This window comes from Peromyscus leucopus, chromosome 3 (genome assembly GCF_004664715.2).
Source record: "Peromyscus leucopus breed LL Stock chromosome 3, UCI_PerLeu_2.1, whole genome shotgun sequence".
Lineage (NCBI taxonomy): Eukaryota > Metazoa > Chordata > Mammalia > Rodentia > Cricetidae > Peromyscus > Peromyscus leucopus.
The window spans coordinates 127,482,567-127,506,771 of NC_051065.1; the positions used below are offsets into that span (position 1 = coordinate 127,482,567).

At 44.9% G+C, this 24,205-nt stretch overlaps 1 protein-coding gene across 2 annotated transcripts in view; it reads left to right on the forward strand.

Moving 5' to 3' along the window:
* Positions 1 to 24,205, forward strand: part of Itpr2 (inositol 1,4,5-trisphosphate receptor type 2) — a 423,811-nt gene that overhangs the window by 317,155 nt on the left and 82,451 nt on the right. For both annotated transcript variants that reach the window (XM_028891637.2, XM_028891638.2), the window contains 3 exons: positions 11,527 to 11,634; positions 15,120 to 15,312; positions 18,230 to 18,355. In XM_028891637.2, the coding sequence (XP_028747470.1) occupies positions 11,527 to 11,634; positions 15,120 to 15,312; positions 18,230 to 18,355 (427 nt within the window). The remainder of the gene's footprint in view (positions 1 to 11,526; positions 11,635 to 15,119; positions 15,313 to 18,229; positions 18,356 to 24,205) is intronic.

Below are 24,205 nucleotides of genomic sequence, written 5' to 3' on the forward strand. Positions count from 1 at the left end.
CCCATCTGCATCTCATAGCAGCTCCTCAGAAAATGGTGTGCACGCACACACACATCCATTTTGTTTCAAGTATCCATGCCATGATTCCTTGGTCTCCTCATACTGGTGTTCCCTTAGGCCAGTGGTATTACCTAAAAGCAGAAACAATAAAGAGTTAATTAGGCTGGGCGGTGGTGGTGCGCGCCTTTAATCCCAGCACTCAGGAGGCAGAGCCAGGTGGATCTCTGTGAGTTCAAGGCCAGCCTGGTCTACAGAGTGAGATCCAGGACAGGCACCAAAACTACACAGAGAAACCTATTCTCAAAAAAACATAGAAACAAAAACAAAAACCAACCAAACAAAAAGCGTTAATTAGACACTCACAGGGCCCAGTGTGTAAGAGCAAATCTCCATCCTTGCCAGGGGCGTGTCTCTTGAGTTTCCACTCTGTGGTGCTCTGTGGCTCTCACCTATGAGATGTGCTTTGGACTTGCAATTGTGCTGATTAAATGTCAGTGGGCTTAGGAGTCACAGAGAGGCCTTCCCACTCCCATGTGTGAGATAAAGCAGGAAGGAGAGAAATAGGGCTGTCCAGGGCCCCATCAGAGCAGCGAAGGGCTCAGACTCACTGGGGTTCACGTGCTCAGTGGGTGCATCAAAAGAACCCACAAACAAGTTCCAAAAAGAATAAAGAAATGTATCTGAGTGGCTTTCACAGAATGCCATTTCTGTGGGCAAGCTTTCCTTGTAAGTTCCTCTCCATCAACCCGTTTTATTGATTCTATCACTGATTCCACAATTTCCGTTTAGCTTGTTTTCATCATAGTTGGTTACTCCCACCCTGTTTAACACCTAATTTAGGCACATACATCCAGAGTATCTCCATGCTTCGGGGTTGGGGTGGGGCCGGGCAGCCAGGCTCTTCCTGGCTTTCCCCTCGGGACCTGGCATTTCCCCATTTCCCATTCCTGTAGGCGGTAGACCTGAGGTACTGAGGAGGAAGGAAATTCAATCTTGTAATCCTCCTCTGCCTGCCCCTAGGTTACTCTGGGCCCCCTCCCTCAGCGAATCGTGTGTCCTATAAGCAAAAGTCTAGGGAGATCCCCATGTTCCCTCCCTCCCTGAGCAGCTGGCCAGCCTTCCCATCAGCTCCACCCTCCAGCAGCCTCTGACTGCCTCCACTTAAGTTCCCTTTCCGTCCACTCTCCTTAAAGAAGCCAAAGTAATTGTTTATAGTGACGCTTCTCATCCAGCGCGCCCCAAGCGGCTCGCACTCTCTAGCCTGGCTTCGGATGCCCATGGGGGCTGCGCTCACACCACTCTAAGCTGTATTTACTTACTTATCTTGGCTCCTGTTTAACAAGTACCCAGTGTCTGCCCCGTGTCTCATTGGCCGTCGGGGTGATCCTCTGAGGTTTGTATTAATGTGATGCTCTCGGTACTTCACTTGAAGAGGAGAGAGTTGAGGTACAGAGGAGCTGGAGCATTTGCCCGTGGTTGTCTGGCCCTGGGTCTTCTCAGAGCCTGTGATGCTAACTGGACTCTTGAGTCACCACTGTCCTCAGGGATCTGACCACATCCTTCACAACTGCTTGGTCCTTGTCACCATGGTCTCTGGTAGACTGTAGACTCAGGCTTTGTTTTTCCTGCTTCCATTCACATGTGTACCCCCAACTTTCCCTGACACAGTAGCCACAGTAAACCCCAACAAAGAGAGTATATCATACCTAGGCTTACCCTGGACTCAGCACCTTCTAATACTCATTTCTTATCAAAAGTCTTGTCTCTGTTCCTATCTCTGTCTGCCTCCCTGCCTCTCACTCCCAGGTGTTTTAGAGGCAGACTGAGTAGGCCATCTGTCCTCAGACTCATGTCCACCCTCCTCCTCTCAGCCTCCCAATGCAGGGATTTCAAGTGTGTGTTGCCATGAGTGGCTTAAACATCAATTCTTATGTTGTCTTGAAAGCTTGTCACTGGGCTGTGCTCTGAAACCACAAACTAACCCCAGTTTGTGTCTTTGAATTTGCTACCGTTCTGTTTTGTTAAACTTTGGGGGAAATGATCTCTGATGATCTGATTTTAAATGGCAGCCTCTATCCACCCTCTGTGCTTTCTTCTGTTCTTGGCCCCCTGATAGGTCCATTGTCCTGTATGTCTGTGGCTTCTGCCTAATAGGAAGTTGTTTGAAGGCAGAGCTTTTCTATTTTCACTCTTCAGACCCCATCAGAGCTAAGAGAGCTCAGGCCAGAGACTAACCAAAGACCCCAGAGTGCAGAAGCAAAGCTGAATAACCACACGTTTAGTCCACAGGCGCTTGCTTTTTAAGGAGATCTTTTTAAATTGGATTGGAATAAGAGGATTTTTACATTTGCATATGAATAGTTTATGGATTTGATAATCGTGTTTCATGTGTGGATAATTCATGATCTCATTATGACATAACAAAGAAATTTATACTACTGGTCTCATCTTTGTCATGTTCAGTATCTATGTGGTTAAATGTCGTCTTTACTGGCTATCAGTTTTTAAGAAGGATGAGTGTGTTTTTTCTAAATGAGTTTGTCTAAACTGTCTTTCTTCCCCTCCTTTCTCTCCAGCATCTCTGCTCTTGTTTGCAAGCTGGGACACTCACCTTCAGAATGGTCAGGTGCCGTCTAGTACCTGAGCAAGCGCCTCTACTCTAGGAAACTTCTTGGTCTCTTTCCAGTTCTGGAAAGTGCCCTGAGTCCTTTCTTAGAGCTGAGATTCTCCTTGCCTGGCTTGCTCCTTTGCTGTGCAGGGGCTTTTTGAAATGCAGAGTTCATTTGAGCAATAATTTCTTCCTTTACGAAACACTCCATGGACAAAAACTGAACTTTCTAGTAGTTATTAGTTAAACAGAGAGACGGTGTGCCATGATAGTTCTCATCTGGTGTAGCTCAGAAACAGAAAGCTAGAGAGATATTCACAGAGGGAGTCCTCTCTGAGCGCCTCAGACTCCACCCCCAATTTCACATCTGGCTAATCTGTGCACTTCACGTTGCTTCTGAGCCTGCCGGTGGTTTTGTGGAGTGCTGTGGGACTCACCACTGTAATTTCAAGCCTTTAATTAACACGGTTTGCAATGGCTTTGTCAGGACTATGAGCAATTGCCTCACTCTTCCAAGAGGAGGCCTGCTGTAGATGGCAGCTGATAGGGGCTGGAGAGGAAGTCTGCGCTCTTGGCTGAGCAGGGGAGTGTGCCCAGGGACCTGCGGAGCACCAGTAGCTGCGTCTCCAGAAATTCTCTGGGGTGTGTTGTTCGTCAGAGTCACAGCAAGGCAACCGGCCTTTAAAAGGTCAAGTGACTTGAACGTGTCATCATGAAAGGTCGGTGAGACCAGAAAGAGTCACCCGGTGTGGATGAGCCCACTTACGGGGTGGATGCTCTGCATATGGCAGTTCTTACTTTTCCCAGCTGAGCAGAATTGCTGCTGTGATCGGTCACAATCTCAGCTCCTTCTGAAGGCCACTGTTTCACCTCCCGATTCCTTGCCCTGAAGGAAACACAGAAATCACTAGAAACAGAAGCAGAATGCTTGGACAAGAGAAGCACGCATTCATCCTTCCTGGTTTTTTTATCGTTGTGAGAAATTACGGCTTGATTCTAGAAACAGGAGTGAAAATTCTGTCTAAAACTTACATAGATTATGCCAATTCATCATTTTCTAAGGAGCAGCCCTTTGGAAAGTTAAACGTGAGGATCACTTTAGAGTAGAGCTGTCAAATAATGAAACAAAAGTAATTGGACTGTCTAGTTTCTGTCAGCCGTCGCCCAACAGGCCATCCGGCAGATATTAAACACCGTGGTCTACTGGACACACATTTGGATAAATGGGGTAATAGTCAGTAAAACCGCCGCCCTTCTAGAAGTTCTGGGCGAGGGAGACACTAGCATAAAATACGGATGATTGCACACTCCTCTGTCAGCATCTGGATAACGATGAGGAAAGACCCCTGTGGTCTGTGTATTTGGTCTTGGGCATTTCCCAAGCCGTGTTTGAAGAGCCCTGTGGGAGGAAAGCCATGTGGGTGAGAGTGTCTCACATTCTTCTTCCTGGCTGCTTGTAGGAGTAACTCAGGTAATGGTGTCCTCTCGTGTCTGGTTGAAGAAAACATATCACTTCCTGTGTAGAAGGAGGGAGACCCAAGTTTCGGGTTACATCTGTTAACCTGTCTTCACAAGGTGGAGGACATGGGTCTCTTTCTTCAGTTCCAGAGAAGAAAAGCAGGAACCCCAGGTGTGCCCCATAGGAACCCCCTTGTGAACGTTACCTGTGTTTGGGATAACCCGCTCAGTATGCAGAGCTAGTTTCTTTTCTTGCCTTCTCATCCTCAAATATTTTAAGCGTTTCCATAGGGCAAATTTAGACTATTTTTGAAAGATGCTGAGTGCAGATAAGATGCCCTACATATTGTTTTTCCACATAGTTTTAGTCATTCAGATGATAGTGATTTATGATAGTTCTTAGATTGATGCTCCAGACATTATACTTTATGTCCACACCTTTTTCTTTTTGTGTGTGACTTGGAGTTTTACCTGCATGTATATCTATGTGAGGGTGTCAGGTCCCCTGGAACTGGAGTTACAGACAGTTGTGAGCCACTATGTGGGAGTTGGGAATTGAACCCTGGGTCCTCTGGAAGAGCACTGGTTGTAATTATAGCACTTGGTAGGCAGAGGCAGGCAGATCTCTGAGTTCGAAGCCAGCGTGGTCTACAATGTGAGTTCCAGGACAGCCAGGGCTACAAAGAGAAACCCTGTCTCAAAATCAAAAAGCAAACAAACAAAAAAACTCCTTAAAAAAGAAAAGTTTGTTAATTTTAGGGTTTTTTCAAGTGGATTTTTGATGAAGAATCCAATTATTTCTGGTAATAACATCTACTATTGGGACAGAATTTGGCCAATGTTATCTGGATTGAAGTCACTTGAGGGTGTCTTGGTCTCCGAGTCAGAAGGAGGAGCTGGGGTTTGCATTTCCAGTTCCTGCATAATGCTCCTGCCTTCTTGCAGGCACATTCTGGTAGGAGGTGTGTGAGCAGCCTGTGGAGAGCTGTTTCCCTATCATGACAACTCTGGTGTTTTCCTCAGAACCACATCACAGGGAGAGTTTCCTAAAAACACTCTGAAGTGCTTTGTTCCGTTGGGCCACTTTCTGTGTGTGTGTGTGTGTGTGTGTGTGTGTGTGTGTGTGTGTGTTAGTACATGTGTGCATGTGGTGTTTGTGAGTGTGTGATGCATGTGTATGTGTAAGGTATGTGGGTGTTGCATGTGTGGGTAGTACATGTCTGTATGCATGTATGTATGTGTGTGCTACATATGTGTGTCACATATGTGTGTTTTGCATATGGGTAGTGTGTGTGTGTGTGTTGCATGTGTGGTAGTATATGTGTAGGTGCATGTGTATATGAGTGTGTGTGTGTGTGTGTTGCATGTGTGGTAGTATATGTGTAGGTGCATGTGTATATGAGTGTGTGTGTGTGTGTGTGTGTGTGTGTGTGTGTGTTGCATGTGTGGTAGTATATGTGTAGGTGCATGTGTATATGAGTGTGTGTGTGTTGGTATTTGTCTTGCTTCCTAAGCTATTCCTCTTATCATTAAAGGGTTTTTCTAAAATTGACTTTACTGTAATTTAAGACAGACTCTAATAGTATGAGTGTAAATCATCTGAAAATCAAGAACTTTCACCTGCAATAATCAACTCTGCTCAATTCCTTGTTACTTTTGCATGGTACCTTTTTCTTAATTTGGCTACCTCGGTTATGGAAATAATTAACAGATCTCTAAGAACCATAGTGGATTTATTTAAGTATTAGATATATAAAGCAAATGATGTTTTTCAAACTCTTGGTAAAGAGATTATGGAGTAACCAGTCCTGGTGGTCCATGCCTGTAATCCAACACACTTGGAGCCAGAAACAGGAGGATTGCCTCAAGTTCCAGGCCAGCCTGTGTTGTATGGTGAGCTCCAGGCAAGCCTTTATTACACAGTAAGTTCCAGGCCAGCCTTAACTAGGCCCTGTCTGAGTGGGGAAAAGAGACTGAGTAAAGCGTAGTTACACTAACAGGAGGAAGAAACCATGGAGTAGGCATCAGCGTTCTGGCTCCCTCCCCGAATCCTCCTGTGATTAGGGAAATGGTTAACAGGTAAATGTTTCCTTGATTCTTGTGTATTGAGAGAGTGAATTGATCAATCGAGAGACACAGAGAGTGTAAGCAGAAGTTTATTTAGCACAGCAAAGGACACTACACTTCAGAAAGAGGTAGGAGGGATTGAGAGGGGCTGACCAGAAGGCGTGTAGAAGCTCCCTTTCCAAATCAGGGGTGGACTGGATCTCCCTTTTAGGGTATTTCTTCCCACAACCCTCTTGAGAGGCCCAGAGGATGTGAAGCACGGTGTAGGTGACTCTGAAGTGGTCCGGCCCTTTGTGGTTGCAAACCTTTTGTTAGTGCACACATGTGGCATTGGGAGAGTGCCCTGTGCTTCAGTTTCTGACATGGCTAGAACAGCCCGCAACTTCAAGGGTGTTTGACCACAAGGGGATTTCTGACCTTCTGCAGAGGGCCACCAAGATGCAGCTGCTGTTCCCTTGGTTAACTCAGCACTGGCTTCTTGCCTACCCTGTCTCAAAGGGACCGATTTCTTATTTCACTGTAGTAGAGTGGTATGTGTATGTGTGTGTGTGTGTGTGTGTGTGTGTGTGTGTGTGTGTATGTGTGTGTGTGTGTATCTGTGTGTATATATCTGTGTGTCTGTGTGTATCTGTGTGTGTGTATCTGTGTGTCTATGTATCTGTGTCTGTGTATCTGTGTGTGTGTGTATCTGTGCATCTGTGTGTATCTGTGTATGTATGCGAGTGCATGTGTGTGCGTGTGCACATGCGTGTGCGGGCCTGTGATGAGAGGCCGTTCTGAGATGTCCTACTTCAGTCTGAGGCTCTGGTCTTGGCCTGGAGGTCTGTGTGTCCTCCACAGCTATCTTTCTGGGTGCTCAGTCCTAGTTTGTCAAATTGTTTCTCAGAAATGTCGCCTCATTTTCTTTCCTGCCGCTGCCAAACTTTCAGTTAACCCTGCTTTCTCTGGGGCTTTATCTGCAGCTTCTCAAGATCTTATTTTGGATGTAGAAAAGAGTGTTTCTCCCTCTTTCTGGTCCGGTTTTGATCTAAAATACATTCTAGATGATATGGGTGCTAGTTTTGGACTAGACGACAAGGGTGATTGGGAGAGAACAAAAGAACTCTGTTAGAAGGATGGCTGGTCTTCTGAACACCCATTGAGTGGCTGGTGAGGTGAGGCTTCCCCCACTTCCGCTTCCGGGAGCCCAGCTCTGTTACTCTTCCCACCCTCTCTCCTTCCCCTCACTCACTCACTCTGTTGTTCTCTCCCTCCCTTTGGGCAACTCTGAGGGGAGAATCCTTCCTCATGGCTCTCCCTGTGTGGCTCAAGCTCAGAGTGTGCTGGGAGCCTTTGGCCCAGTTCTGCAGACAAGGCTTTAGATTTACAGAGGAGGGTGTTTCCCTTGACTGCATTCTGTCTTCTGCTGCTGTTGCTCTTCTCGGATGGGAGTACTGTTTGGTGTGAGCCGTCGTTCACTTGTTGACCTAGACACGAAGGGTGGCAGGTGGTTTTGGGCTCTTTGATCTGGGGAAAGCAACTTCTTTCTGTGTCACAGTTTCACCAATTAATAATAGTTGAGCCCACTGAAAAAAATCCATAGATTAGAAGTACTGAGGCGTAATTACCACAGGACAGGATTCTGGTGCAATTTCTGGCTTTTTTATTGTTATGTTCAATCCTTATTTAGGGCCAAACTAAATAACATTAAAATCCTGCCGGGCGGTGGTGGCGCACGCCTTTAATCCCAGCTCTTGGGAGGCAGAGCCAGGCGGATCTCTGTGAGTTCGAGGCCAGCCTGGGCTACCAAGTGAGCTCCAGGAAAGGCGCAAAGCTACGTAGAGAAACCCTGTCTTGAAAAACAAAAACAAACAAAACAAAACAAAAAAAAACCCTAATGATAGGAAGATAAATATGAACAAACATTTTTCATGGTTACTGGAGTTAGGAACTTTGTGGTCTGTCTTCATTTCCCAATTTTTGATTTAAAAATATATAGTATTGTACAGGACCCTGTTGATGGTTATGTATGTTTGTGCATAAGGTTTGTGTTAGACATGTTTTGTATTTTATGAGTATATATACATACATACACTTTTAATATTTTATGTGTATGGGTATTTTGCTTGTATGACTGTCTGTGCACCCAGTCCAGGCAGTCCCTGCTGTGGCCAGAAGAAGGTGCTGGATGACCTAGGACTGGAGTTACAGATGGTCGTGAGCTGCCCTGTGGGTGCTGGGAACTGAGTCTGGAAATAGACTACTTTGGATTAAGGGTTCTGAGGAGCTGACTAAAGGGAGAGAGCAGTCTGCCTCACAGGAGACAAAGTGAAGAGTTGGGGTGGAGAAATGTCTGATTGATTGACATGCTGTTACTTCAGGCTCATTTCGGGTAAAGATTGAAGTTATTGTTAATATTGTTGTTATTATTATTAATGCCCACTGGCACCAGCCTTGGTGAAAACTTGGCCCATGAGCTCTCTGCTGATCTGTTGGAAGGTTAGACCACTCAGCACAGCTCGGTGATCTGGAACTTGTCTGTGGTGTTCACACTGCTCTGTTGGTGCCAGGGCAGGAGCCTGTTCCAAGGCAATGGCCTCTTGTGGCTTACATTTGCACCCATGCTCCTTGGTTGTTGCTCCAGGCCTGGCCTCTTCCCAGAGCTTTGACAAAATAATGCTGCCACCGACTTGGTCTCCTTCACGGTGACACTACACGCTCTGGGTTTCCAAAAGCCAAGTTTTGATCTTCTTCCTGCTGTATTTCTGCTTTGTGTTGTAGTAATTGGCATTCCTAACCTTCCATTCAATCATTCTGGACTTACATTGAGCAGATGTTTAATAGCTGACAAAATAGCTGAGGCAAACTGCTTATGAGGAGGAAGGGCTTGTTCTGATGCTGGTTTTGGAGTTTAGTGGTGGTGGCTCTAGAGTTTAGTGGTCATGGCTTCAAAGTTTGGTGTCATGGCTTCAGAGTTTGGTGGTCATGGCTTCGGAGTTTGGTGGTCATGGCTTCAGAGTTTGGTGGTCATGGCTTCGGAGTTTGGTGGTCATGACTTCAGAGTTTGGTGGTCATGGCTTCAGAGTTTGGTGGTCATGGCTTCGGAGTTTGGTGGTCATGGCTTCGGAGTTTGGTGGTCATGGCTTTACTACACAACAGCATGGCCTTGAAGGGAACAGGGGAGATTGTGATGGAGCAGAGTGTCCACCATGTCATCTAGGGAGCAGAAAAGAGCAAGAAAGGAGAGGCAGAGAGTTCAATATACTCTTCAAGGGCACATCCCCAATGACCCAATGTCCTTCTATATGCCCCGCCTCCTAAAGTTTCCCTCACCTTCCCATTGAACCTCCAGCTTCAGCATAAGCTGTTGGAGGACTCAGGTTCAAAGCCATAGCATGCCCTTACCTCTTCTTCCTGAGCCCAGCTTATGAATCATGTCAGTGCCAACCTAGAACTGCCCACTTCTTGCCCGTTGTTAAGATGCCCAGGGATTACAGCAACTTCCTTTTTAATTCATTTAGACTTTGAGAAACACCCACAAGTCAAAGCAAGTTTCATGACTCAGGATGATCATAAAAATCTGTATAACTCACATTTAGTTGAATATAAAATGTAAGTAAAACAAGACATCATTTTTTTTTTTTTGGCATGGTCCATAAATGACCCTGAAAGGCAGTTCTAAAATAATCATTTCAAAAATGATTTGTTCTGGAGTTAGTGGAATGAATATTTAATTGATCAAACTTTCACTTCCTAGGAGGTTGACTTGCTTTTATAGGTCTGGATTATTGCTTGAATTGGTGTTGATTCTTTATGGTCCCATTTATATTAAGACTTTATGGAAAACACGATGATATGTTTACAGCCTTGTAACACCAACAAAATACTGACTCTGCAGCTGAACTGTCTGAAGTCAGTACTGACCACCTTTGTGATTATAGGCACATTCACACTCCCTGTGCCTCAGTTTCTTTATTTGTAAAATGGAAGGATGAGAGTGTCTACCCCAGGATTTCTGAGTAGGATCTAATGAGATTTTGTACTTAAAAGCCTTGCAGGGGGAGCCAGACCCCTCCAGGAGTGGTGGGTTCATGTGACACATGATACTCATTAGAAGCCCCAGGGAACTTGGGGCACAAATAGAACATTTGCATTGGAAAGGTTAAGGACATTGCAAGGTTTCAGGAACTGCTCCAGTCATCTATAAAAATGATATTCAAAGGGAATGTGTATTAATTATCTATAGAGTGAGAGAAATACCCAACAATTACCTTCAGTGTTTAAATGAGAAAGATCACTTCTACTGACTGACAGAAAGCAGCTTCCAATGACTTACAGATAGGGTGGAGAAGTGCTCAGCTGGTATGCATGAGGAACTGAGTTCAGACACCCAGTACTCATGTATACAGCTAGGCACCATAGCAATGAGGAACTGAGTTCAGACACCCAGTACTCACATACACAGTTAAGCATCCTAGTGCTGAGTGGATACAGTAGGTTCCCTGGAGGTTTCTGGCCAGCCAGCCTGGCCAGTTGGTGAGCTCTACACTTTCTGAGAGATCCTGTCCTCACAAATGAGTTGGAGAACAATAGAGGCCCACCTGATGTTGACCTTTGACCTCCACACAAATACATACATACATGTACACATGAAAAGAAATTATTTATCATGAGATTGTTGGTTTTTAAATGCCCAGTTCAAATACAGTGAAATTGAAATCTGTGCCCATAAAGCACCAGTTTTGACCTGGTAATGTGCAGAAGTATAGGTTAATAAAAACTGCTATTGTAGGGCTGGGATTCGGTACAGTAAGAGAAAGCCTTCTGTAACACAGAGCCCTAGTTATGTGTCTACAGGAAGATAGCCTTTGTATTATTTCTACTGCCCACTGCCTTTCGGGTCACATTCATTTACATGCATGTGTGGTTTAAAGGCATCTCAAGGAATTTCACCTCCTCCATGCCACTGTCAACATTTCTTCTCTTTGGCACAACCATACATTCATTGAAGATAGGGATTATCCAACAAATGTGAGTGACTGATTGTGTGTGTGTGTGTGTGTGTGTGTGTGTGTGTGTGTGTGTGGTTTTTCAAGACAGAGTTTCTCTGTGTAGCCCTGGCTGTCCTGGAACTTGCTCTGTAGACCACGCTGGCCTTGAACTCAGAGATCCGCCTGCCTTGCCTCCCCTAGTGCTGGGATTAAAGGCATGTACCACCACTGCCCAACTGAACGACTGAGTCTTATGCATGGATTATTTGTGCTTTTCAAATGTAGACATACCTTTCTGGAATGTGGCTAACTACTGTCAACCCAGGACTATGAAAGACACAAGCACAAATGGACAGAGTAACTTCAAAGTCTCATCCCTAGAGAAGGGAAGAGACATTAACCCTTTCATTCTCTTCCCTGCAGTTGGCCCGACACAATAAACTACTACAGCAGATGCTCAAACCTGGATCCGATCCTGAAGAAGGGGACGAAGCCTTGAAGTATTACGCCAATCACACCGCACAGATCGAGGTACCTGCTTGTTATTTTTAGAATGGGCCCAACTGTGAAATAATGTGTTTACTTATATCTGAGGCCATTTCCATGACTTTTCTCAGAACTGTGAAATAATACTTGATGATTTAAGTGGAAAAGTCTGTCTGACAAGCTGATGCCTAAGAGACGTGTGTAGAAACCAGGTGTCCATCTGGTGAAGTCTTTTCTCTCACCGGAACTCGTCTGATGTTTTTGAAATGGAGAGAGTAAATTTTTTCTCTCATTTGGGTCACAGAAGCGATCAGGGAGAGCAGTGACATTTTTGAGACAACATAATTATTAGAGAATCTGTGCCTTAAACCCGTGGAGGCTTCTTTACTCCCAGCACTTAGGAGACAGGGGCAGGCAGATCTCTGTAAGTTCCAGCTCAGTCTGGTTTAGCAAGTTCCAGGCCAGCCAGAGCTACGCAGTAAGACCTTGCTTAAAAAAAAAAAAAAAAAAAAAAAAGCGAAGTAGAAGTATGTGAAAGTGAGGAGAACATGGGCAGCACTAACAGAATTTTCATATTGGTATCATATCCTCAAAATTTAGCTGTTTGCACTTTGGTTGCCTGATAGCTACCCTCTCCTTGCCCCACAAATGAGACTTGACCTAATGTCTGATGGCAGATCAGGTGTTCCAGGGACCCATCTGGCTGTCACTTCTAGCTGGGATATCTTTTGATGCTTCTTGGCAGAACTAATCAGGGAGAAGTGAGTAGAGTGGTGGATACTTGTCACTCCAGATTTATGATAGCACATTCATTTATTCTGGGAGATGTCACTCCTGACTTAAGATAGCACATTCATTCATTCTGGGAGATGTCACTTCTGATTTATGATAGCACATTCATTCATTCTGGGAGATGGTTTTGGTTTTAGCAGAATATATCAGAGGCAGCATTGCTCTATGGTGGGTACTTTCTATGCTTTATTATTTATTTTTGCCAAATCTTTGAGCATTATTAAGCAATATCACTTCATGTCAAAAGTTGACCTTGTGCTCACATATGTAAACAGCAACATGCCGCAGCAGCTTGTGTCAGATTAGACTGGCGAGAACCCATGTGATGATGAGAACAATAGCTTGTGATCAGTTTAAGGACCCTGGGAAATGTGAAGGGGCTTACGCCTAATCACCATCCAAGAAAGAATTTCCCATGATCCAAATCTCACTTTCAGCTCCTCTCACGAGTCTCGCTTCTTCAAAAGAAAGCACATTCAATTTTAATCAGTTGGTCACTGGAAAGACTACATATCTGTAAAGAGGTCATAGTAGACCATTGTAATTATCCACCATTTCCAGTGTTTGCTCCCCTTGGGGTGATAGCTTAGGGGTGTGTGGTGTGTGTGTGTGTGTGTGTGTGTGTGTGTGTGTGTGTGTGTGTGTGTGTGTGTGTGCGCGCGCATATGTGTGTGGTCATGTTCATTTGCACAGGAGCAGGCCCAAGGCTGACCTTATTCACAGAGGCAGGCTTGCTCAGTTGAACCCAGAGTCCACTGACACAGCCAGTCTTGCTAAACAGCCTGCTCCAAGGATCCCCTGGCTCTGCCTTCTGAGGCTGGAATTACAGGGAGGCTGGCACACCCACCCAGCGCTTAGTGTGTTTGTGGAGATCCGAGCTCTGGCCTCATATTTGCATGGCAAGTGTCTTAACTATCATGCCATCTCCTCACTCCTTAATACTAACATTTAAATAACATCATGGCTCTAAATCCAATTCCTTCTATATTGGGATCCTCATGTTTTCTTCACTTTCAGTACCACAGTGCTCTTAGCTAATGACTGAGTAAGCATTTGTTGAATAATCTGGGGGAAAATTAACCATATTTGGCTTCCTCCAGTTAATGCATTTCCTTCAGCAGTTTCTCTGGTTTGTCATTGCTCTTTGTAAAATGTGACAACCAGAATTAAACATGTCATGTTATGCAGGGACTGAATATTTTGGCTTATCTAATCACAGCTTTTTTCTTTAGTAAGCCCTAAGAATTTTTTAAAAATTCTTGACACTGTTAGAGCAAGTAAACCTTTTAAAATTCTTTTCATGTGGTTGCCTACCATACCAAAGATATCTAAGTAGTTAGTACAATTGATATTCTAATTGTTTTTTTAAAGTTAGCACACAAAGGGGCTGAGAGATGACCCAGTAGTTAAGAACACCTGCTGCTGCCACAGAGGCCTGTATTCGGGCCCCAGCACCCATGGGGCAGCTCACAGCCACCCACACCTCCAGTTCCAGGATCAAAACCAGCTTAGAGGGGAGAGAGTTTGTTTTGGCTCAAGGTTCTAGAGGGAGAGTCTGTCAGCCAGGGAGGCATGGCACTGTGGCCTAGCCTGATGCTGGCTCGTCAGTTTGTATTCATATTCAGGAGGGTTAGGGAGAGAAAGCAAGGCTATAACACACCCCCCCCAAAGCCACCCCCAGTGACACACTTCTCCAGCATGGCTGCACCTCCAAAAGGTTCTACAACCTCCCCAAACTGCCACCAACTGGGGACCAAGCGTTCAAATACACAAGCTCATGAGGGGCATTGCTCATCCAAACCACCAAACTGTAGGTAGGAAACACTATAGAGATAAAATACCTCTCTCTATATAGAGAACTCAGAACACACAGTGCTAGCTACCAAGTGTGTTACCTGTTTCCCACAGCCCCTCTTAGGGAGAACAGGGCACAAATTCTTAAGAACTAGGTTCAAGGTCACTCAGCTGGTTCATTTTCTTTCATAATTGGATTATCATTCATAAACTCATTGTCCTAGTTTCATGTCTGTTCCCATGATAAAACAGTCTTGCCACAACCAACCTGGGGAGGAAAGGATTTATTTGGTCTCCATCTGCAGGTCATAGTATAGCACTGGGAGACATTACAGCAGGAACCTGAACTAGACGCTGTGAAAGAATGTTGTCTGCAGGCTTCCTGGGCTTATGCTTAGCTAGCGTTCTTACACATTCCAAGACCACCTGCCTAGGGATGGTGCTGGCATGGTGGGCTTGATCCTCTTACATCAATTAATAATCAAGATACCCACAGGCCAGTCAGATGGAGGGGGTTCCTCAACAGAGCCTTCCTTCCAGATGACTCTGGGCTGTGTCAAATTGGCAATTAGAGGCAACTAGGAAACATCCTAAAACCAAAAACTAGGGAGGCGTGGAATCCAGTTGTATATCCACTAGTGAGCCCACCAGGTGATTCTGGATAGTTCAAACCTGGAAGTCACGCAGAGGGCTCTACTCAAAATCTGTGGGGGAACAAACCCCAACCAGAGAGTAATGAAAACAGGAAAGAGATCTGTAAGGAAGAAGCAGGCATCAGGGGCGGAAGGGGATAATGGGGTGGCAGTGGTGGTGTCCAAAATGTATTATATGCATGTATGAAATTGTCAAAGAACAAAATGTAGTCATTAAGAAAAAGGAAGTTCAAAATCAAGTCCAAGACTGAGGTGTGCCAATGGCTGAAAACAAATGCCGATCATTTCCAGATTGTGCGGCAGGACAGGACGATGGAGCAGATTGTCTTCCCCGTCCCCAACATCTGCGAGTTCCTCACTCGGGAGTCCAAGTACCGCGTGTTCAACACCACAGAGAGGGATGAGCAGGGAAGCAAGGTGAACGACTTCTTCCAGCAGACAGAGGACCTCTACAACGAGATGAAATGGCAGAAGAAGATCAGAAGTGAGTGTGAGATGCAGAGGCCCTCCCAGCTTATCTAAATCATGATTTGGGTTTCCTGTCAGTTTAATGTCCTTGAAGTCACTTGCAGGCTGAAGAGTGTACGCCCTGCTGTCGCTGGAGCTGAGCCTCTACAGCTCAGTGGATGTGGAAAACCCAGGTTAATTAGATGGCCTGCAGCTGCTGAGCCTGCTTTTTAATGTCTTCTGAGCTGCAAGGCTGCAGCTGCACTGTTGTGCTGCTAGGTGGCTGCAGGTGTGAAGCCCTGCATTGAGTCCTTGCCCTCAACTGTCAGTGCATGGCCTGGGGCGACATCTGCATCAGTGCCTCCCACTCAGTGTCCTGTGATTAGATAGGTTTCCCCTCGCCACTCCTCTTCACCTCCTCCCTCCCCCCTCCCCCTTCTCCTCCCCTCCCTTCCATCTGTGACTCTGTGTGAGTCTTCAGATTCATGAATCTGAAGTTTGAAATATTTTTTAATTTTAAATTTTTAAATCATATTAGGTTGTTTTCTTAAATAACAAAAATTGAGGGGGGATTGAGGACCTCTTGACATTAGATCTTTCTTGTCTCTGGAGGCTTTCCCAGACAGGCAGGCATGTGTGTTACCTATACTTTACCATTCAATTTTCTAGGCTCTTTACTGAGACAGGAGTGTGAGCAGAGCTGGGCAAGGCTCCTTTGGGTATAAGATGATGTCATGCAGGTTTAGTTTTCTACAACACTTTTGCTCTTTAGAATTTTACCACATAAAACTCAGAAAAAAAATGTGGGCATCTAATACATATGGAATATTAAAAGTTTTTATGAGATATTTGAAAAACATTAATTTTTCTTCATGTAAAATTAATTGAATAACAAACTCAAATTAATTCTAAGTTAATTTGATAACTATGACTCTGGGATCTGTTTTATGACAAATATTTTTTAATAAAAAACAAACCTTAAAATAATTCCCAGTGGACATTTGTATTTTAGATTTTAGAAGCAGTTGATCACAAGGGTAATGGCAGAATTTAATGATTTTGTGGTCTTGTAGATAAAGGAGCGATGGTGTGCAGATAACTGCAGTTCATGATCCATTGCCCAGGGAGATGCCCTTCTCATCCCAGCCTCTCCCTCTGTGGAATGTCCACTCCTAGATGAGGAAAATGACATGAACTCAGGAGGAGGCAGATTGTTAGTAACAGCCCAGATGGGGTTTGGGGGAGATCCAAAAAGTACATGATTTTCACTTTTATATGCTTCATCTCACTGACTGATATTTTATCTTTAAGGTTTTAATTCTAATTTTTAAGTATGTATATATGTATATGCATGCTTATTGTGGGTTTGTGCACATGTGTCTAGTGCTGCAGAGGCCAGAAGTGGGTGTCATGTGCCATGGATCTGGGGTTACAGGCCATTGTTACCTGGTGGGAACTGGATCCTCTGCAAGAGCAGTAAATGCTCTCCACTGCCCAGCCAGCTCTCCAGGCCTGAATTGCAAGGTCTTCATCTCTTAGGTTGTTTGATTTGAGACAGGGTTTCATGTAGCCCAGGCTGGCTTCAAACTCACTCTGTAGCTAAGGCTGACCTTCAACACTGGTCTTCCTGCTTCCACCTTCCAAATGGGGTTATGAACAAAGCCACCGCCATCTCCTCCAATACTTTAATCCTATGTCAAGGTGTTACAAGTGGAATAATAGACAAGACCCGAAGGAGCCACTCGGCACCCAGAGTAGGCTGACAGTTTAGCTCCTCTCCAAGCCTCCCTACATATTTGCTCAGTTATTTAGAAGTGGGGAGAATTGGATTTCCAGTCAATAATTCATTTTTGATGACAGACATGGATTCCCTCTTCTGGAGATTCCCCTTTTCTTCCAAACTCATAGCCGTCTTTCTGCCTCAACCTCTCAGATGCCGAGGTTTCAGGCCTGAGAAAGCACACTGGCTCACGTAAGTCACATCTCCCTAGCTGTGCTGTGGCGCTCAGGGGTTCAGGGGTTCAGGGGTCATCCTTTTTTTAACGGTTGCTGCCTTTTAAGCCACAGCTGTCTGACTCAGCAGCTGCAGCTCTGCTGCTACCAACAGCAGTTAGTTAGGCCACAAGGACTGCACAGCTGGAGGGAAATCTGTTCCCTCGGCTCCAACTCCTGCAAAGCTATGAAGGGAACTTAACTAAACCCCTCTCCCTCTAAAGAACTCAAGATTCAAAGGTTAAGGTGGAATTCTACTCTTCAGAGAGGCTGAATAGCAAGTCGCTCACCTCCTCTCCTTGCTCCAGTCCTCCAAAAAGTCCCTGTGCTTCTCCTCGCCCGCCCCTCCTTATAAACCCTTTCTCACCTGGCTCCTCCTCACCATTCCCTGTCTGCTAGTTGCCGATGCAGCCTTCTGACCGCAGGTGAATTTTATTTCATCAAACACATCTTTGTATCATTAAACAAACGTTCCAGAGCATAAACAAAAGTAACACACCTTGAAGTAATAATATTCTACAACATCAGGTAACTGAGTGTATGAGCATTTCCAGTGGGGGCACACCTGGGTCTGCAGCCCTGACTTTTATGACTTGACTTCATAGGATAAGATCAGTTTGCCCATTAGTATTACCAACTCCTGCAGCACGTATACACATATGGCCTTCGGTAAAAGGGGCCCCAGACCACTAGCTGCCTTCTCCCTAATCTGCATGGGCCAGATTCAAGGGATTTACTGCAGAATCACCTTTGCCGACACTATTGAAGGATGGAAAAGGAACAAGGTAGAAAATGCCTTCCCGGTCTGGAATCTTACAACAAGCTTTCCACAAGTAGACAAGTCACTTCAGATGCGCCTCTGTGGCGTTCACGGACACGTCGCGCACACTCTTAGCTTAGCGGGGCTCGTGTGGACTGTGGCATATGTTGACCATTCTCACCCTTTACCTGTTGCTTCCTAGACAACCCTGCCCTGTTCTGGTTCTCCAGGCACATCTCCCTCTGGGGCAGCATCTCCTTCAACCTGGCCGTGTTCATCAACCTGGCTGTGGCTCTCTTCTACCCGTTTGGGGATGATGGTGATGAAGGCAAGTGGTTCTGTTTCTGCACATGATGACACCTGAGAAAGCCCAGATTCCAGCCACCAACTCTCTGCAGCTTTAAAACCAAGACGCTTAGTTCTCATTAAATAGTTTCTGTATTTATTGCACGTGTAGACATATTAAGTAGAGTAGACAGAAAACTGTGGCCAGTAGAAGGGCTGTTTTACAGAAAGCTCATACATAGCACGACTATTAGAGGTAACTACTGGAAAATGAAGTGGCATGCTTGTCTTTCAACCTAATTGGTGTGACGGAACGTGTTTTATATTGTCTTATCTCAATGATGTAAGTGTGTCTTATGCCCAAGCATTTTGATGAAATAGTAACAATTACATTTTACTTTCCATCTTGTCTGAGGGGTTTGGAATGAACACATCTGTAAAATATACATTTTGATTCTATAATACTGTGCATTTATAATATTCATAATCTTAGTCTTAGAAATACACAGCATAAGACAGACTGTAATAGTGGATAATGAAGGATATTGACTATGAAATTGGTGTTGCTAAATTGGTAATGCATGAGTTTTTACAAAGGCCAAGATGGGGGAAATTCGATGGGAAGTGGGAAATTCTATAGAAATCGGGTGGGGCTTTCAGAAACGTTTTGTTTAGGTTTGGCAAATTGCTTTGGAAAAATTGGTTACAGGTGTGGGATACACGTGAGGAGAGTCACTTTAGAATGAGGTGAAGACCAAGATGAGAGAAATCAGCAAATAATAACCTACAAGCACCCTCAGAGCACCTTTGCTTGTAGGATGCTAGGTTGATGAGATGCCGTCAGCAGGGCACGTAGAGTGGTGTCCTGACTGTTTAACAAAGAGCAGTTATTATGAGGTAAATGTCTTCACTGCAGTCGAGGCGGGGTGGGGGTGGGGCGTGAGAGATGGTACCATAGCAGCAACAGATAGGAAGCAAATTTCAGATGAACTGGAGGCAAAGAGAAGAGATGGGAGCCCGAGAGCAACTTATTTTCCCATTCCTACGTCAGGTCCCACAGGTGTCAACGTCTTCGTGCTGGCCGCGGTTTGCGCTGACACAGGTAGAGCTTGCTGTGTTTAGGAAAGCTCATCTGAGACGGGATCTCAGACAGTAGGGCAGATGTGTGACTGCACAGCGGGAGAAAGGCAGCAAGCACGCGTGTGTCCTCCGTGTGGGTGGAAGTGAGAACACCTTTCTCTGCCCGGGTCTGGGCTTCTCTGGTAATGAGATCTTGATACAGAGGGACACTACTCTTGAGAGGAGAAGCTCCACCATAAAATGATAAATCATGTCACCTGCACTCAGACCACTCAGAGTAAAGAGAGGCATAGAATCTTCAAGGTGGAGGCAGATCTGGCAATTGTCTAACACCACGCTTTCATTTGACTGACAAACAAGGAAAGCCCAGAGGAGATTCCAGCCTCCGAAGGAAGCAGATCTAACTCACATGAGGTTGGAAAGCACAGAACCCAGGCTTCATGGAGCCTGGCGCCTGGGACAGATGCAAACACCACTCTTGAAAAGGACTCCTGAGTCAATGGTAGTAGCAAGATGGGTGTTCAGTGTTAGGCTATTAGAGTGTGGGTGTGCTTCCTAGAGGGAAGGCAGAGCATGAGAATGTGGGCAGTATAGAACCCCGGGATGAGCCTGAGTTACATGATTACAGTTTGGGTGCGTTATCTTCTGACAACTTATGAATAAGGTTAAAGTCTTGATGGAGGTTCGTGCAATCTCTGCCTCAGCCACACACTGCATAGCTGGGAAGACTGAGGCTATGGCTCCACTTGGTAGATGCTCGTGGCTGCGAGGTTGTCCAGGGAAGGAAACTGCTGAGTGCTGGTGACCGTTCTCCATGCCGAAGTTTTTCAGTCAGGCTGAGCAACTGCTCTCCAGGCTTACTCTGAAATGGACTAAAGATGGGTTGCATGAAAATGAAAATTCTTCTAGGAAGTGCCTTGAAATGATGGGAACATACAAAATGATAGGGTCCAATTAGAAAGGTCTCCCAGCAGACAGATCTGAGAAAATTTTGAGAAAAAATAATTGTCAACAGCAATACAGTATAAGACACGGAACAAAACTAAGCCAGGGTCTGCAGGAAGAGTAAGAAGAGGGTACTCTGTATGCTGGTGTCCAGTTAAGCGCATTTAGAGGGATGGGAATTGCTTGTCACCATTTGGCCAGTTGTAGTCCTCAATGGATACTAAAAGGAAGGGGTAGCTATGAAGAAAAACACAAACATATCACAGTTTCAGCATCTACCCATCATATACTTAACTAGTTACAGAGGGGGAAGGAGCAACCGTACCACGGAGAAGCCACTAAGTAATCATGAGTGAGACACAGCCACATCATGTGCCTCCTGACACAATGGCCTGAGAAGAACATGTGGCAGTGGACAGACGGGGATGAATGGAAGAAAATTTAGAACACCCCAAAGGAGAGACATTCTACAAAGTGACTGGCCAGTGCTCCACACGGCTACCAAGCTTACCAAAGACAAAGATTAGGAACTGTTCAAATGAAGAGACAGAGGGGTGGAGTGGATGACAGTGTTATTCCTGGTGTTAACTACCATGGTGGTCATCATGCAAAGTATTGATATTCAGATCTAGATGAAGGGTCTGCATGATGGTTTATCCATTATTTTTACAACTATTGCTTGAGTGTTAAGGAGGTTTGAAGTAAAATTTAAAAAATAAAAAAGGGTTCTACCTATTCCTTTGGTGGCATCATTTTGGACAGGGAAGGTAATCGTGAAATCACCTGAAAATTTTGGGCCAGAGATGGACCTCTGTTAACACACCCTGGACCCCACTACAAGCCACTTTAGAGTCACAGAGCCATCTGGCAAGGGGCCAGCAGAGGCACGGGCTGTTCTTCCTCCAGGTACAGTGAATGGTGAGGTGTCCCCCGGGCTCTTCGGAGTGTCTTGTGCTCAACTGTCTTGCTCACATGTGGGTTACAACATTAGTTTAGAGAACAACATCCTTCACTTGGGATGATGGCACAAAGGGATTCAAGGGAGATGTTGCCTCTCTGATGAGCACCCGAGAGACCCCATCCACCTTGACTTCAGATGGAGACTCCCCTTTAACTGCCAGGCCTTTGTGGAGTCTGTTGACGCTAGGGCCACCTCCAGCCATGCCAACTGACCTGACTAAGAAGACTCGTCAGTGAAGAACTTTTTTATCCCAAGATAGAATGTCATTTTAAAATATAGAGGGAGGATTTTTCTTTCACAATTTGAGTATAATTCTTCCTCACAGTCATTTTTGCTAAGGAAAGTAGGATTCTTCAAGTTGAATTCAATTCATTCAGTTTCACAAGCATTGATGGATACCACTGTGTGCTAGGCACCATGCTAGGATGGGAGATGCTAAGATTAGTAAGCTGTTTCGTCCTCAAGGATCTCATGATCTAGTTAAAGGACCAAGAAATGAGAAAAGCACAAGACCAAGGAGCAACAAGGGATTTATGGACGGATGTCGACTTTGTCTGGACCTGGGTGTAGAAAACCAAAGTCAAATGAGTCTGCACCAGAAGCCCAGGCCCAGGGAAGGATGAGGAGTGAGAAGCAACTGTGTTGGATAAGAAGCCATGAACAAGTCAACCTGAGGCAGGGCTCTGAGACAAGAGTAGAATTGAAATCCAATTTGACTGTCTAAATTTTCTTTTACAAAAGATCTAAGATCTTGGAAAGTATAGAGGAATTCCTAAAAAATACCTTCCCATTAAATATAATACAGACTTATTATAAAAAAAACTTAATAGAAATATGCAAAATATTAAGAGAAAGAGTTTCCACTTGGTGGGTAAGGATTAGCTATAGTGCTTTGTGTTGCTTTGGTTTTGGTTATTTGTTTGAGAGACAGGGTCTCACTGAGTAGCCCAGGTTGACCTAGAATTCACTATGTAGTGCAGGCCAGCCTTGAACTCACAGCAGTCTTTCTGCTTCAGCTTCCTAAGTGTTTGGATACAGGCATGAGTCACCATCCTGCTGAGAGCACCTGTCTCTGGAGCACCTCTGGAGTGCCAGGGAGTTTTTATTGTTTTTCCAAAGCATGAATCATCAGGCCAGGGCTAACCTGATGGTTCTCACAGATGGTTCCAGACTTCATCATCAGTTAACCACATTAAATAACTAACTGTTCATCTTCTTTTCTCATTCCACACAGATGAACCTAACAGTAAGCTGTGTGCAAGGTCTCATGCTAGACAGTTCACAAGTTACTTGTAAAATTGACAAAACACCCAGAATTAGATGCATGGCTGCACTTCTGGTCTATCAAAGGGAGAGCCCAGCAAACTACACATCTGAGGCAAAGTAAAGGTGGCTAAATCACCTGGCACTGGGGACAATATGTAGAATGAGTATTTGTGCCAAATCTCAGCCTTCCAGAATATCATACCAGACTTTATTTATGAATCGGCTTGATGAGTCACATGATGGACAGAACGTTATAAAATGTCCCATGAAGATGTTGTTAATTTTAATGCATACTGAAAAGCAAAGCTAGGGATGCTGGAGAGACATCTTAGCGATTAAGAGAATGCTTTGCTCTGTTATCTGAGCAGAGTTGGGCCTTAGCACCACATAGAGTGGTACACAAACGCCTATAACCCACCCCAAGGAATCCAACATCTCCTTCTGGCCTCAGTTGGCATCTACACACACACACACACACACACACACACACACACACGCACGCACGCACGCACGCACGCACGCACGCACGCACGCACGCACACCACTTACTTGTGCACATATATGAAGAACATATAAAATAATTTTTTTTTAAAGAACAAAGCTGGGGGATGAGCCAATGGCCTGGTCAGCAGAGTGACTGCCACACAGGGATGAGGATCTGACTTTGGATGTCCAGAGCCCATGCAGGAAGCCAGGTGCAGCTGCACCACCTGGGGATTAATAAATATTCAGTTACTTGCTCAGTATGAACTCCCTGAGCATATTTTGTCTACTTGATAAACAAGTATCGATTTATTGCTGCAAGACACACTAGGGCTGCTCCACACCCTTGCAGCGTCTGGGTTTTAGTGGAGATCTGAGAGTCTACACACACATTGGAATGTCAAAGGCTCCCTCCTGTGCTGCTCTGGGAGAGCTGTCAAGTCAAGGCCGAGGGTGACTGGGCTTGCTGTTGCTAGGCAGAGCACATATAATCCAATATCAAAATAAATGCAAGGAGGCTATCCATTTTGATGAGGAGGAAGATGAGCTCTCTCTTCCCACTCTTTAAAAATCATTTACATTTTATTTATTTATTTATTTCATGTGTGTGGGTGTTTTGCCTGCATGTGTGTCCATGCACCATGTACATAGCTGGTGCCTGTGGAGGCCAAAGGAGGGTGTTGGATACCCTAGGACTAGAGTTACAGACAGTTGTGAGTCACTATGGTATTGCTGGGAATTGAACTCAGGACCTCTGGAAGAGCAGCAGGTGCTCTTAACTATTGAGCCAGCTCTCCAGCTCCATAACCTTCTTTTAATCACTGTTTATTTGGGAGCTGTTATAGCATCAAAAATATTGCTATAATAAAATACCTGATTCTGGGTATTTCATAAGGCAAATGTTTATTTAGTTCCCTGTTTTGGAAACTGGAAGAAGTCCATGATCAGGTATCATGGTCTATCCAATTCAGGTAGGGACTTTCTTGTTGGGACCACCAGCCCCCCAATAATGACACTGAGACTTATTAATAATTATGAAAGCTTGGCCTTTATTTTGGGCTTATTCCCAACTAGCTCTTATAACTCAAATTAACCTGCTTCTATTAATCTATATCCTGCCGCTTGGCTTTTACCTCTCTCCCATTCTGTATTTCTGAC